Raw genomic sequence first — 13516 nt, forward strand, 5'->3', positions numbered from 1 at the left:
CTGGACTACTTCCGGATTGTGGAAGGATCCAGTATAATTGCTTTGTGTCGTTCTTCTTCTCTCTCTCTGTTTTATTCCGCTGCATTTAGATTCTGATAATCACTTCAGAAGCTGTCTCACTTAGCTTCTGATCAAGTGTGTTCAGTTTTAGGAGAAACGAAGAATTTTTCAAAACACAATTCAACCCCCCCTTCTTGTGTTTTCCTCACCTTCAGACCTTGCCGGAGATTTTGGATACATTTCCAACAACTGAAATGGATCGATTGGCAACGATCAACCTTCAACTTTTCACCCAACTCCTTTGATCAGGGAAATCTTATTGTTTTTGAATTAAAATATAGCAATGTCAAACAAATTTGGAAAGAAACTAAGGTATCATGACATTCTCTTTTTAACCTCGAAGATTGATCTAACAATAAGATCTGTTGCAAATTTTTCGTTTCCTATTTTCAACTCGTATTGTTTTTTCTAAAATATTATTTTCTTGCAGTTGATGAAGATGCTGAAAATTCTCAATCTCAGTCATTCTATGCACTTGAAAAGCACCCCTGACTTTTCAAAATTACCGAATCTAGAAAAGTTAATTATGAAGGACTGTCAACGTTTGTCCGAGGTACACCCGTCCATAGGAGATCTCAAGTATCTTCTTCTGATAAATTTGAAGGATTGTACCAGACTTGTCAATCTCCCAAGAGAGGTCTATCAATTGAGATCAGTGGAATCTCTCATCCTTTCTGGTTGTTCAAAGATTGAGAAATTGGAAGAAGATATATTGCAAATGGAATCCTTGACAACTCTAGTTGCAGCAAATACTGATGTCAAACAAGTGCCCTTTTGGATAGTAAGATCAAAAAGTATAGGATATATATCTCTATGTGGATATGAAGGATCATCACATGATGTTTTTCCTTCTCTTATTTGGTCTTGGATGTCACCAACAATCAATTCCCTATCCCCTAATTCACCATTTGGAGGCCATTCGTTGTCTCTAGTTTCCTTGGACGTAGAGAGTAATAATTCGGGCTACCAATCACCAATGCTTACCATCCTTTCAAAACTAAGATGTGTTTGGGTTCAGTGTCACTCAAAGAATCAACTAACTGAAGAATTCAGAAAATTTGTTTATGGTCTATACGGTGTGAATTTTACTGAGTTGGAAACAACATCACATGGACCACAAATCTAAAATCTTTCCTTGAAATCAATTGTTATTGGAATGGGAAGTTCCCAGGACACTCTTGGGAAGATCTTATCCATAGTCACATAATTCGTGTAATCAAGGGAGAATTGCGAATTGGTACGTGAGTACCGAATTCGGGTACTTCGGCGTATTGGTACGCACAAACCAGCGAACCAAGAGTACCAAAGCATGGTTACCGCTGATTGGTTGAAAAAAAGGTTTAGACTACAAAATAACTATAAAATGAATCACCATGAGTTGAGGACTGAGTGAGAAGAACAGGAACAAAGAGTGGAGAGTGAGAAACTTGGTAGAAGAAATTAGGTCTGGAACAGTGGTGGCGGCTGTTGTTTGAGCAGATGAGGAAGATGATAAAATTTGGGTTCTTGTGGAAATTGGGCTTTTCTCTTGTTGGACCATTTTTTTATATTGGACTTTGCTGCATTTGGCCCAAAGAATTTTGAATTGCTAACTCTGCAGAAAATAATAATATAAGTGTATGACCTGATTTCTTTAAGAAGTAAACTCTTTTCTTTTTTAACTAAACTACTTTTTTTTAGAAAATCTATAAATATATTTTTTGTAATTAAAAGTTTTAGTAAAAAAAAAATACTTTTTTTTATAGCTCACTATATTTATTTAGGTATTATTAGTACTACGAACCGGAGCGTACCGAAGCTGTATACCCCTATACGTACCGAATTCTTCTCCTGTCGCGTACCGCGAACCCGTACCCGTATCGCGTACCGGAACGAACCGCGAATTATGTGACTATGATCTTATCACAGGTTTCTTCTCTATCCTTTTAATATATATTATTAATTAGAAGAACATGGAGTGATCTTTTTTTCTTGATTTCATTAAATGGTAGTGTTATGAATCAAAGGATTCCATGGTTCTAATTCAAATGCAATAGAAAGATAGATTGTATAGTTCTCTCTAGGAGTCATCACAAAGATGCAAATGAATAAAAGATGTGAAATAGTACATAGGTGTAGCTTATTTATAATGATTTGGAGTAACTAACTCCCTAACTAACTTGCTTGCTCTCCAAATTATCTAGATTGCTTGCTCTCCAAGTTATCATCTCACTATACTCTAATAGGTAGTATAGAAGGTTTTGGTATTGACAAGAAATGTATTCAGGTATCTCTCAGATAGTCTAATATAAATGCTAGGGGTTAAACATATAACACAGAAGTGAAGTAAATTTTGAGATAATTACGTCCTTTTTTCGTTTTCTATATATCGTGTTTCTTTTACTTTTCATATAGTGTTTCTTTTGTCCATTTGCATGGCACAACTAGAATTATATATATATATAATATTAATAACTAAGCATATGTTAATGATACAGGTATTGGCAACCAATTCTAGTAATTCTTTCCTTTCGGGTGACAACTGTCCTTCTTGGTTAGCCTATACATGTGAAGGAGAAGGACCTTCCTTAGTTTTCCAAGTGCCCAAGGATAGTGATTTCTGCATGAAGGGAATAGCTTTACGACTACGTGTTCTTTATTCATCAACACCTAGAAACGTAGCAAATGAATGTGTCATTAGTGTCTTGATCATTAACTACACAAAACTCACTATCCAAATGTACAAGCAAGACATAATAATGTCATTTAATGATAAAGATTGGGAAGGTTTAGCATCAAATTTAGGACATGGTGACAATGTGGAGATATTTGTAGCAATTGAGCATGGATCGAGTTATATATGACCAGTCAAATGCTACGGAATTTGAACCATCAAATGCTATGGAAGTTGACCCATTGACTGACACTAAATTTGAACCATTACATGAATTGGAATTGCAACCATCACCTAATGTGAAAACGGAGCCATCAGCTGAAGAGGAAGTGCAATCATCACCTAATGACCTATGTTTGAATATTTGCCTATTTACTATTCTAGTATTTTATATTCTTATTATTTTCTTTGATTTAAGGAGATAATTAAGTTGTAATCTCACTATTTAAACCAGCTCATGCTGAAGAATAAATCTTTACAGTATTCACCTATTTCTTTCTACATGGCATCAGAGCCCCCGATTCTGAGTTCTTGCTTCTGCATAAACTATGGTTTTGGTTGTACCGTTATCAGTAAATCGTTGTTGTAGCCTCTATTACCAACATCTCACCACTATTCGTGTCTGATCACCATCCTACGTTGATCTTATCAAACAATCAACCATACCATAAGAGTCAGAACAAAAAACTTAGTCAAACTCTGAAAAAATCGTCGTCGAAAACCACCCACGCGTCGCCTATCTATTGGAGTGTGAGACACACGCCACCTTCCGCTGCCTAGTTTTTTTTTCTTTCATTTTTTTCACAGATTGGAGGTCGGTTCATCCTCCGTTTAGGTGGTTAAAATCACGATCTAAGACACTTTGTATTTGGGTTGTGTTTTTTGCGAAGGTTTCCATTTTGCAATTATTGTTGGTGGTATTCTAAAGGGGATTAGTCTGCTATGTTATGCAGAAAAATAAGAATCGAAGGAATAATAATTTGGGGCTGAATAATGCTTGTTTGGTTCTTTGTTTTCTTTCTTTTTTTTTTCTTGCTTGCTTACATATCAGATGGTGGAGAACTCTCATTTATAGTGAGTGAAAGAGCTCTCTAGAAAGCATTAATGAACTTACATTAGCCTAGGTACATGATTCTACAATACTCTAGGTACATTTTTCCAATACAAGCATTTATGATATAAGATACATTTTTCCAATACAAACATTTATGATATAGCACATTACTCAACATTCTCCCCCTTAATGTGCTGTTCTTGAACTCCAAGAGCTTCTCTTAATTTCTGGATTTTTTCTCTAGGAAGAGCTTTTGTGAAAATATCAGGAACTTGATCATTTGTCTTGCAAAAACTCAGCTGCACCTCCTCATCTTCAATTGCTTCTCGAATGAAATGATGTTTGATGGCTATATGCTTTGTTCTTCCATGAAAGACGGGATTCTTAGCCATAGCAATGGCTGATTTATTATCACAATGGATAGTCACAGCTTCTTGTTTCTCACCAAAGTCTTCAAGTATTCTCTTCAACCATATTGCTTGTTGAGTAGCTAAGCCAGCTGAAATATATTCAGCTTCTGCAGAAGATTGAGCAACAGTTTGTTGTTTCTTTGAGCACCACGAAACTGCTCCTGAACCTAATGAGAAAACATATACAGAGGTGCTTTTCATGTCATCCATACAGCCTGCCCAGTCACTGTCGCAAAAGCCAATTAACTTACTTTCAACCTTGCTGTCATATTTGATTCCACAGTCCAAAGTGCCATGAATATACCTCAACACCCTTTTTGCTGCTCCTAGATGGATATGACTTGGATCATTCATGAACCGAGAAAGTAAACTTGCAGCAAACATGATATCAGGTCTTGTATTAGTGAGATAAAATAGATTACCAACCAGACTTCTATAGTTACTAGCATCGACCTTCTTTCCTCCATCTTCTTTCTTCAATTTTTCATTCACAACTAAAGGTGTATCAGTTGGATTGCAGCCAAACATTCCAAACTTCTTCAATATTTTCTCAGCATATTTCTTTTGACAAATGAAGACTCCATCATCCTCTTGGTAAATTTCGATTCCAAGAAAATGATGTAGTATGCCCAGATCATTCATCTCATATCTCATCATCATTTCTTTTCTAAAATCTTCAATCAACTTTAAGTTATTTCCGCTAAAGATTAAATCATCAACATAAAGTGCAACAATTAGAATATCAACCATACCCAGTCGTTTGACATACAAAGTAGGCTCATTCTTGCTCTTCTCAAAACCTTTTTCTATGAAGTAATTGTCAATATTGCTATACCATGCTCTTGGTGCTTGTTTCAACCCATAAAGAGCTTTCTTCAATTTATAAACCATTTCTTCTTGGCCTTCAATTTCAAAGCCTTGAGGTTGCTGCACATATACTTCTTCTTTTAGCTCTCCATTTAAGAATGCCGACTTCACGTCTAGCTGATACAACTTCCATCCTTTTTGGGCTGCAAGTGAGATTAACGCTCTAATGGTGTCGACACGCACCACAGGAGCAAATGTCTCTTCATAGTCAACACCGGGCTGCTGTGCATAGCCCTTTGCAACAAGCCTCGCTTTGTTCTTTTGGACTGAACCGTCTGGATTATGCTTCACCTTGTAGACCCATTTCACGCCAATAGCTTCTTTGTCATTTGGCTTCTCCACTAGCTCCCAAGTCTTGTTTTTTTCAATTGCATCTATTTCTTCTTGCATTGCCTTTCTCCAAGTATCTTCTTTAAAGGCTATGTTACCACTCTGTTGGTGGTATTCTAAAGGGGATTAGTCTGCTATGTTATGCAGAAAAATAAGAATCGAAGGAATAATAATTTGGGGCTGAATAATGCTTGTTTGGTTCTTTGTTTTCTTTCTTTTTTTTTCTTGCTTGCTTACATATCAGATGGTGGAGAACTCTCATTTATAGTGAGTGAAAGAGCTCTCTAGAAAGCATTAATGAACTTACATTAGCCTAGGTACATGATTCTACAATACTCTAGGTACATTTTTCCAATACAAGCATTTATGATATAAGATACATTTTTCCAATACAAACATTTATGATATAGCACATTACTCAACAATTATTTATAATTTGACTTTTTTTGTTTTTGTTTTCTGCTTGATGTCAAAGTTTATTGATGATAAAACGTCAAATAAACCGTCATTTGATTACTGTAAACGCGTGTGACATACACGTGAAACATGTTTTAAGCTCCATGGCAAGCCTCTGAATTGGAAAAAGAAAAGTGGCAAAGAGGGTCGTGCATTCTAGGCGAATAATTATGACCAAGAGCTTTCATTCACAGTAAACCAACTATGCAAACTGTTCAAACTTTTGGAATCTTTTACTCCTTGCTCTTTAACACAAAAAAGTAATTCAACATGTGGTGTAAGTCCCAACCGTGCTTGGATAATAAATTCAGGTGCAACTGATCACAGAGTCTACATTGTTTTTTCATATATTCCCTGTGTAGGTAACCAAAAAATAAAAGTAGCAGATGACTCTTTTTCAGCTATTGGCGGTAAAGGTTCAGTTGTGTTGTGTCCAATGTTGACTCATAGAGATGTACTACATGTTCCAAACCTTTCTTGTAGTCTAGTGTCTGTAAATTAGCTAAAGATAACAGGACGTTACAAATATAATCTAGGAAAAGGTATCTGTAGGATACATTGAGAAGATAGGGCTCGAGTTAAGAACCAAGTTAATAAGAACCACTCTCTCCCATGACTAAAAAAAATGAACTCGAAGACAATAGACGATAGGAGATAAGATTAATGAGAGGAGCCATGTTCCTCTCAAACAGAGGCTTAACACCCATAGTAAGCCCATGTACTTGAAATGAATTGTACTTATACTTCAATGGAGAAACCCCCTAGCTAGCTTTAAGAAATCATATTCAACATGAATCACGATAATACAACCCCTAGCAAATTTCACATGAATACAATAGGCTAGACAAAAACATTTTAGGATAGTCGTGATAGCCATAGATGCATTACTAATGAGAAAGGTGTCATCTTCATACTTTAGATTACACAGAGATCCTAGACTCCTTGATTCTAAACCCCAAAATCTCTCCAAACTCCTCTTCCTTTAGATGGAACCAATTAATCAAGACATAAAGACTCATCAACAAAACACACGCACGGATCAAAGACGTCCAGTTCCTAAAAAAAAAACTAAAATGCCTTATCATAGGCCTTCTCAAAATTAATATTTTGAATTAGACACTCTCTCCCCTATTTTCTAGCTAAGTCAATAATTTCATTTATAGCCACCACCCCGTCAATCAGTTACCTCGATTTTGTAAAGGTTAACTGATTAGAGGAAATGATTTTGTCCATAATCAGCACCAGCTACCCTGCCCAAACTTTTGCAATCAATTTGTACAGAGATCCCAAAAGATCAATATTCATAAACTCCTCGAAAGAAGGGGGAGAATCAAACTTTGGAATAAATTTAACAAAGTAGAAGAAGAAACTCTTAGGGAAATTGCCATGGACATGGAACTTCTCAAACATAGTACTTAGCTCCTTTTTTTTTTATTTTTTTATTTTAGTCAGGTAGCCTAGTGGATAGAATTCATCTTTATCAAGGTGAATAAGTGGGGTGTCTGGGATTCAAACCCCGGCCCTTACGTATAACTATGCATGTCCCTGCCAACTGAGCTATGCTCACGGGACTACTTATCTCCCTTTTAACAAGGGCCAAAACATCATAAAAAATACAATGAAACGATTAGGACCTAGTTACAAACAATTACAATTTCGTTTATGAAAGGTAGAATTGAAATTTACAATTTTGTGCAGGTCTTGTCTATTCTTTTCAAAATAAATGGATATTTTTTTGGAGGGAAAAAATATATGCTAGAGTAATTAATAAAATATAATATATGTTGGTGGTAACTCGTAAATAGATATCAATTTTTAATGTAGTTAGATTTAAGATATAATAAATATTTTTCTCATAAAATATATACTTTTTGTTTTATAATATTGATTTAAGCATGTTATTACTACGAGCATTTAAAGTTCTTAATTTATATTTTAGCTAGTACACACCACCAAAAAAAAATATATAAATACAAAGTCAAATGTATTTATCCATATTTTGGACCATGTACATTTGAATTACTTTTACAAAATCAGTTTGGTCTTTGATTGAAAGTATCTTTTGTCACTTAGTTTGGTTTTTTGTTAGATAGTTTCACCCCTAAAATTACTAACATAAGATGGCTCCAGTATGCTATTGCAATTTTAATGCATTCATAGATTATAGTAACATCTATCAAACATATTGGGATCTATTTACTCATGTTGAAGATGGGTTCTATCGCTTAGACACTAACCATCCATACTTTTTTGTTCCAAATTAAAACAAAATAATAAATTATGACTTCTAAAGTCTTTAGTATAAGACTGATATTTCTACTAACTAGGACGTTTTATTTGAAGGATTTTTAGAAGAACCCTTAGGTTGTAGCTTTTGGATAACAAGAACATTAGAAGTTCAAGAAGCAATTGAATCTTGATCATCCAAATATTCAAATTCACCATTTCCGGTTCTCTTGCTTCTCTTCCTTGGGGCGTCTTGGCAGTCTGGTCTAGCCGCCGATGATGTTGGAACCTTAAACCTTCCTTCCTCTGACACGGCTATGGCCGGAGTTATTCCTGTGCCGGTGGCTTTAATAATCCCAGGTTCAGCTTGTTCCAACAACCACTTTATTGTTTCTCCAGCAGACTTGTGACCAAGCTCCCTTGTCAACTGAAAGATCCTCTCTGCGCATGTTGTCGGCAGTGTGACTCTCGGAACACGTCCCTCCACCTTCTTGCGACGGTCTTTAGATGGTTTCTTTGCTGTCGGCATTGTCATTGTCATATCTTGCTCTAGCATGTTCAACGTTTGTTGTTCCATCCTAAACAAAAATTAATAAATAAAAAATATATAAATTCAAGTATGATCAAAATGAAAAAAAAAATTAAAAATTTATGAAATTCAGAATCAGTATGTGAGAAAATAAAAATTGGGGCCTACTGTGTGTTTTGGAGGCAGAAAGCAATTCAGAATGAGAGATTTTGATGATATTGACTATGGCTTAAGGCTTTCAAACACACAACAAAAGATTAGAAACAAACCCTAACAATAAAAGAGAACCCTACTTATAAGAGTGAAAATGGGCCAGACCAGCCTACGATCGAGCTTTCTTCAAGCCCATGTAAAACCAATTTATTTATTTTTTAATATGTTAGGTTAAGACATTTTAAAAATCATATTGAATTAAAAATGATAGATAGACTTCAAAACAGAAAGAAATCTTTTTTTAAATTTACATTTTTTTTTTTGGAAAGGAAAGCTTTTTTAAATCTACATGATGAGCCTATTTAACTAAATCTGAATAACTTTTAATAAATATTTTCATTATATAACATTGAGTTAAAAAATTTCAATTTTTCACGAACAATGTATTTATTAATTTAAGCTTATTAACTTACATTAATTTATCTTTTTAGTATATTTAAATATGTGTAAAATTACCTATTTCAAGATGTTGATATAAAATAGATTGTTAAGTACATGTTGAATGTGCTGGAAAACACAAGAAATGAAAGGTTTTAAATGTGTTGACCACATTTTAAAATGTTTTCGTTAGACATAGGTTAATTTAAACCATTTTCTTTTGTCAAATTCATTTTAACACAAATAAGTTGGTAAATCATTTATCTTTGTTTGCAAGTTTAAACAAAAAAGGTGAAATTAAACCATGTGCAAAGTAGATAAACGAGAGTAAGGGGATAGAGAATGATGTGGTATATTACTTTTCAACTCATTTGGTTAACAACTGTGTGGGTAATCTAGTGTGAAAGAAATGCTCGAGTCTTTCGTCAAAAAGCATAATCGCTTCAACATCTTTTAGACAAAATTAAGATATAATCTTATTGGTGGCTAGAAGCAAATAGAATTAATTTTGTTTTTAACTATCATTTGTTCTGTGAACTTGTTAGGGAATCACTTTGTTTTGAGGTTGCTATGTCCTCTTCCTTTTTTCTGTTTTGATTTTGATGTAATGTGAATCTTTTCTTCCATATTTTTGGCCCATTTTAGTATCTTTCACAAAAAAAATATATACATGATGTGGTATATTTATACTAGTTAACAATCAAACAATAGCTAGTCTAGTCTACCTCTAACAACTTAATGTCTAATTCTTTAAAAAAAGACTTGATCCACTAAGTATTAATTTTTTATTTGGTGGTGATAAAGAAAAAAGACTTGATCCACTAAGTATTAATTTTTTATTTGGTGGTGATCAGGGTTTGAACCCCAGACCTTGCATATTTTATGCATTGTCCATACCAACTGAGTTAAGTTCACGAGGACCACTAAATATTATTTCCGCTAACTATTCATGTAAGTATTATTTTTTCAATATTCTCTCTAGGCTTTAAATAGATTCAGTATTTTTTAACAACCTCTCCATGTAGGACAATTATCTATTTATTTTTACAACGAAATAGGATCAATGGTTAGATGTACTCTTCATATCAGATAGACTACTAGGATGACGACAAGTTGTCAGTTATGGGCTTTACTACGAATGTGAGTCTATGTTTTTTGCAAACGAATATTATTTATTGGTGACATATAGGGCGAACTATACACTAAGTGGTTCATGGGGAACCATAAACAAGAGCCATATAGAGTTATGTAGTTCTATCAGATCTTACCATGTACGCTTCACACATAATAAGTTTTTACTAGTGCAAAAAAGTGATTTAGAGACCCCGAATTTTAAAGGTTGCAGCAGAAGGCAAATTTAAAAGGTAATGGTGACACATTTGTAATAAGTTGTTGTCTTGAAATTTTGCGAGGTGGTTATTTCAAGATAAAACTTACAACACCCTGGACCTAATGATAATTTTTCAATTTAGATGATAATATGTAGTGTCGTTGCGTATTTTATGGTCAATTGTCCCTGATCGGTTTGGGAACAAAACTAGGATGATGTTGATGTTCATGTTGATGACAATCTAGAATAGTGGTGGAGGAGCTTTGGTACATTAGAAGTTGTTCATTGACGGTCGAGAATAAACCTGCAAAATAGGTAACTACTGTGACACTCAAGCCAGTGTTAGAGAGAGAGAGAGAGAGAGCATATAAATGTGATCATACCAAAGGCGTGGCGTGGAGCCACACTTATATTAGCTAAGCTTGGGGTAACTGCTTTAGTGAAATCCGACGATAGATATATGTAAGGGTTAGTTAGAGATCGATTCATAGATCATGATCAACTGGGGGAGTTGTTCTTGTGCGACAGGGCACACATATGACCTTCCATAAGCCTTCCTAAGACGGTGTATTTGGTTAGTGGGCCATTTGAAATGGGTGGTTGTATGGACCGAAATACGGTTTTTAACAGTCTCCTCAAGTACTTATTGTTATTATGACTGAAGGGATTTGTCTGCTTTGATAGCCACGAGGCAGACAGACGACAAATCATCTTACAATATTTTCAACATTTTTTTAGTCATTTTAGTCATGATTTGACCCAAATAAGAGAGTTGAATTCCTTGCAAAGTGTTATGAAACTCAAAGAATGGAAAAAGTATCAATTCTCATTATTTGGAAATGAAGTTACAAGGAGTATTTATAGAGAAAAGAGTGTAGTACAATTGTAAAAGAGTGTAGTACAATTGTACTATCAACTTCCACCAGTGGACTTCCACCAGTGGATCATACTCTTCCACCAGTGGATCCAAGTAACCTATTATTGCTCTTCCTATTTTCTTCTTCTTTCTCTAATAGCCCCCCACAAGCTGGAGAATGGTAAATGTCTAACATTCCCAGCTTGAATAAGAGAGTGTTGAAAGGTTGGGGAAGCAATGGCTTAGTGAAAAAGTCTGCCAACTGATCAGAAGAAGAAACAGGGAGCAGTTTCATGATGCCTGCTTGCAACTTCTCTCTCACCAAATGGCAATCAATCTCAAGATGCTTGGTTCTTTCATGAAAAACTGGATTGGCTGCAATATGGAGGGCGCTTTGGTTGTCACAATAGAGCACAGGGTCTTTAGCAAGAGTAACATGCAAATCCTGAAGCAGGTAAAGAAGCCATTGCAGCTCACAAGTTGCTGCACCCAAAGCACGATACTCAGCTTCTGAAGAAGATCTTGAGACAGTCAATTGCTTCTTAGTTCTCCAAGAGATCATGGATTGGCCAAGAAAGAAGCACTGGCCTGAAATGGATCTTCTGGAGTCTAAACATCCAGCCCAGTCAGCATCTGAATATCCAGTCAAGCATAGAGATGAATCTCTAGGAAAGAACAAACCTTGGCCAGGACATTTCTTGAGGTATCTTAAGATTCTAGTGGCTGCATGAAAATGTTGTTCAGTTGGAGATGTGAGGAACTGGCTCAATTGTTGAGTGGCAAAAGTGATATCTGGCCTTGTATTAGTCAGATAAATGAGTCTACCAATCAATCTCCTGTATGAAGGTACATCACTATAGGGTGCACTAGAATCATTATGAAGCTTGCAAGAGGGGTCAGAAGGAGTAGAAGCAGGCTTGCAAGCAAGATGGCCTGTGTCAGTCAGTAAATCAATGCAGTATTTTCTCTGACAAAGAGAGATACCTGAAGAGGAATGTGCAACCTCTAAGCCAAGGAAATATTTCAATTGACCAAGATCCTTGATTTTGAAGGAAGCATGCAGAATGGCCTTGATGGATTGAATTTCAGTAAGAGAATCACCAGCAACAATCACATCATCCACATAAACAAGTAACACTGTGAATGAATTATCAGTCTTTTTGGTGAACAATGAATGGTCAGAAGTGGATTGAGTAAACTTATGATGAATAAGAAGGGATGTGAGTTTCTCATACCACTTTCTACTGGCTTGTTTCAATCCATAAAGTGACTTAACCAATTTACACACTTGATTAGGTTTGGATGGAGTGATGCCTTGAGGAACAAGCATGTAGACATCTTCCTGCAAATCTCCATGAAGAAAAGCATTGTTGACATCTAATTGATGAATGTGCCAGTGATTAATTGATGCCAAAGCAATGACAGTTCTAACAGTTGTTAATTTTGCAACAGGAGAATATGTGTCAAAATAGTCCAAACCCTCTATTTGATTATAACCTTTAGCAACCAAACGTGCTTTGTACCTTTCTATAGAGCCATCTGCATGATACTTGATTTTGTAGATCCATTTACAACCAATAGGCTTCACATTTGGTGGTAAATCAACCAGTTTCCATGTCCCAGTATTCTCAAGAGCAGTCAGTTCAGTTTGCATAGCTTGATTCCAACAACTGAATTTGCTTGCCTCAGCATATGTGGTAGGTTCAGTATGGGAGTCAAGGGATAAAGAATAAGCACATTGTGAAGGTGACAAATTTGAAAAAGACATGTAATGGTGAAGAGGATATGAAACATTATTAACATGTGAAGCTGAAGAGTGGTCAAGACTGCAGACATAGTCTTGTAAATGAGATGGTGGATTGACATTTCTAGATGACCTTCTCAGAGCAGGAGGTGGTGGGAGGGATGGTGGAGAAGGAGTGTCATCATGAGGAGAAGGATCAATGTCAATAAATGTGGGTGTAGGTGGTGATGAGGATGGGTTACTTGCAGTGGAAGCATCTGATGGGAAATAATCCCAATCAGTGGTGACAGAAGAGGAAGAAGGAGGGTAAGGAAGAATATGTTCATGGAAACTGACATGTCTAGAGATATGAATCTCTCTAGTGTGAATATCTAATAGGACAAAACCCTTAAAACCAACAGAGTAACCTA

At 35.6% G+C, this 13516-nt stretch overlaps 1 protein-coding gene and 1 pseudogene across 1 annotated transcript; one reads left to right on the plus strand and one right to left on the minus strand.

Annotated features, from left to right (window-relative positions):
- The window catches only part of LOC146914800 (PHD finger protein ALFIN-LIKE 7 pseudogene), a 70512-nt pseudogene that overhangs the window by 35925 nt on the left and 21071 nt on the right, over positions 1-13516 (minus strand).
- Positions 223-1248, plus strand: LOC146914801 (uncharacterized). The gene is made up of 2 exons (XM_085717509.1): positions 223-372; positions 491-1248. The coding sequence occupies exon 2, from the start codon at positions 494-496 to the stop codon at positions 1184-1186; it is 693 nt and encodes a 230-aa protein (XP_085573635.1). The 5' UTR covers positions 223-372; positions 491-493; the 3' UTR covers positions 1187-1248.

Source organism: Medicago sativa, chromosome 6 (assembly GCF_051527215.1).
Source record: "Medicago sativa cultivar Bolivia chromosome 6, Bolivia_mono, whole genome shotgun sequence".
Taxonomy (NCBI): Eukaryota; Viridiplantae; Streptophyta; class Magnoliopsida; order Fabales; family Fabaceae; genus Medicago; species Medicago sativa.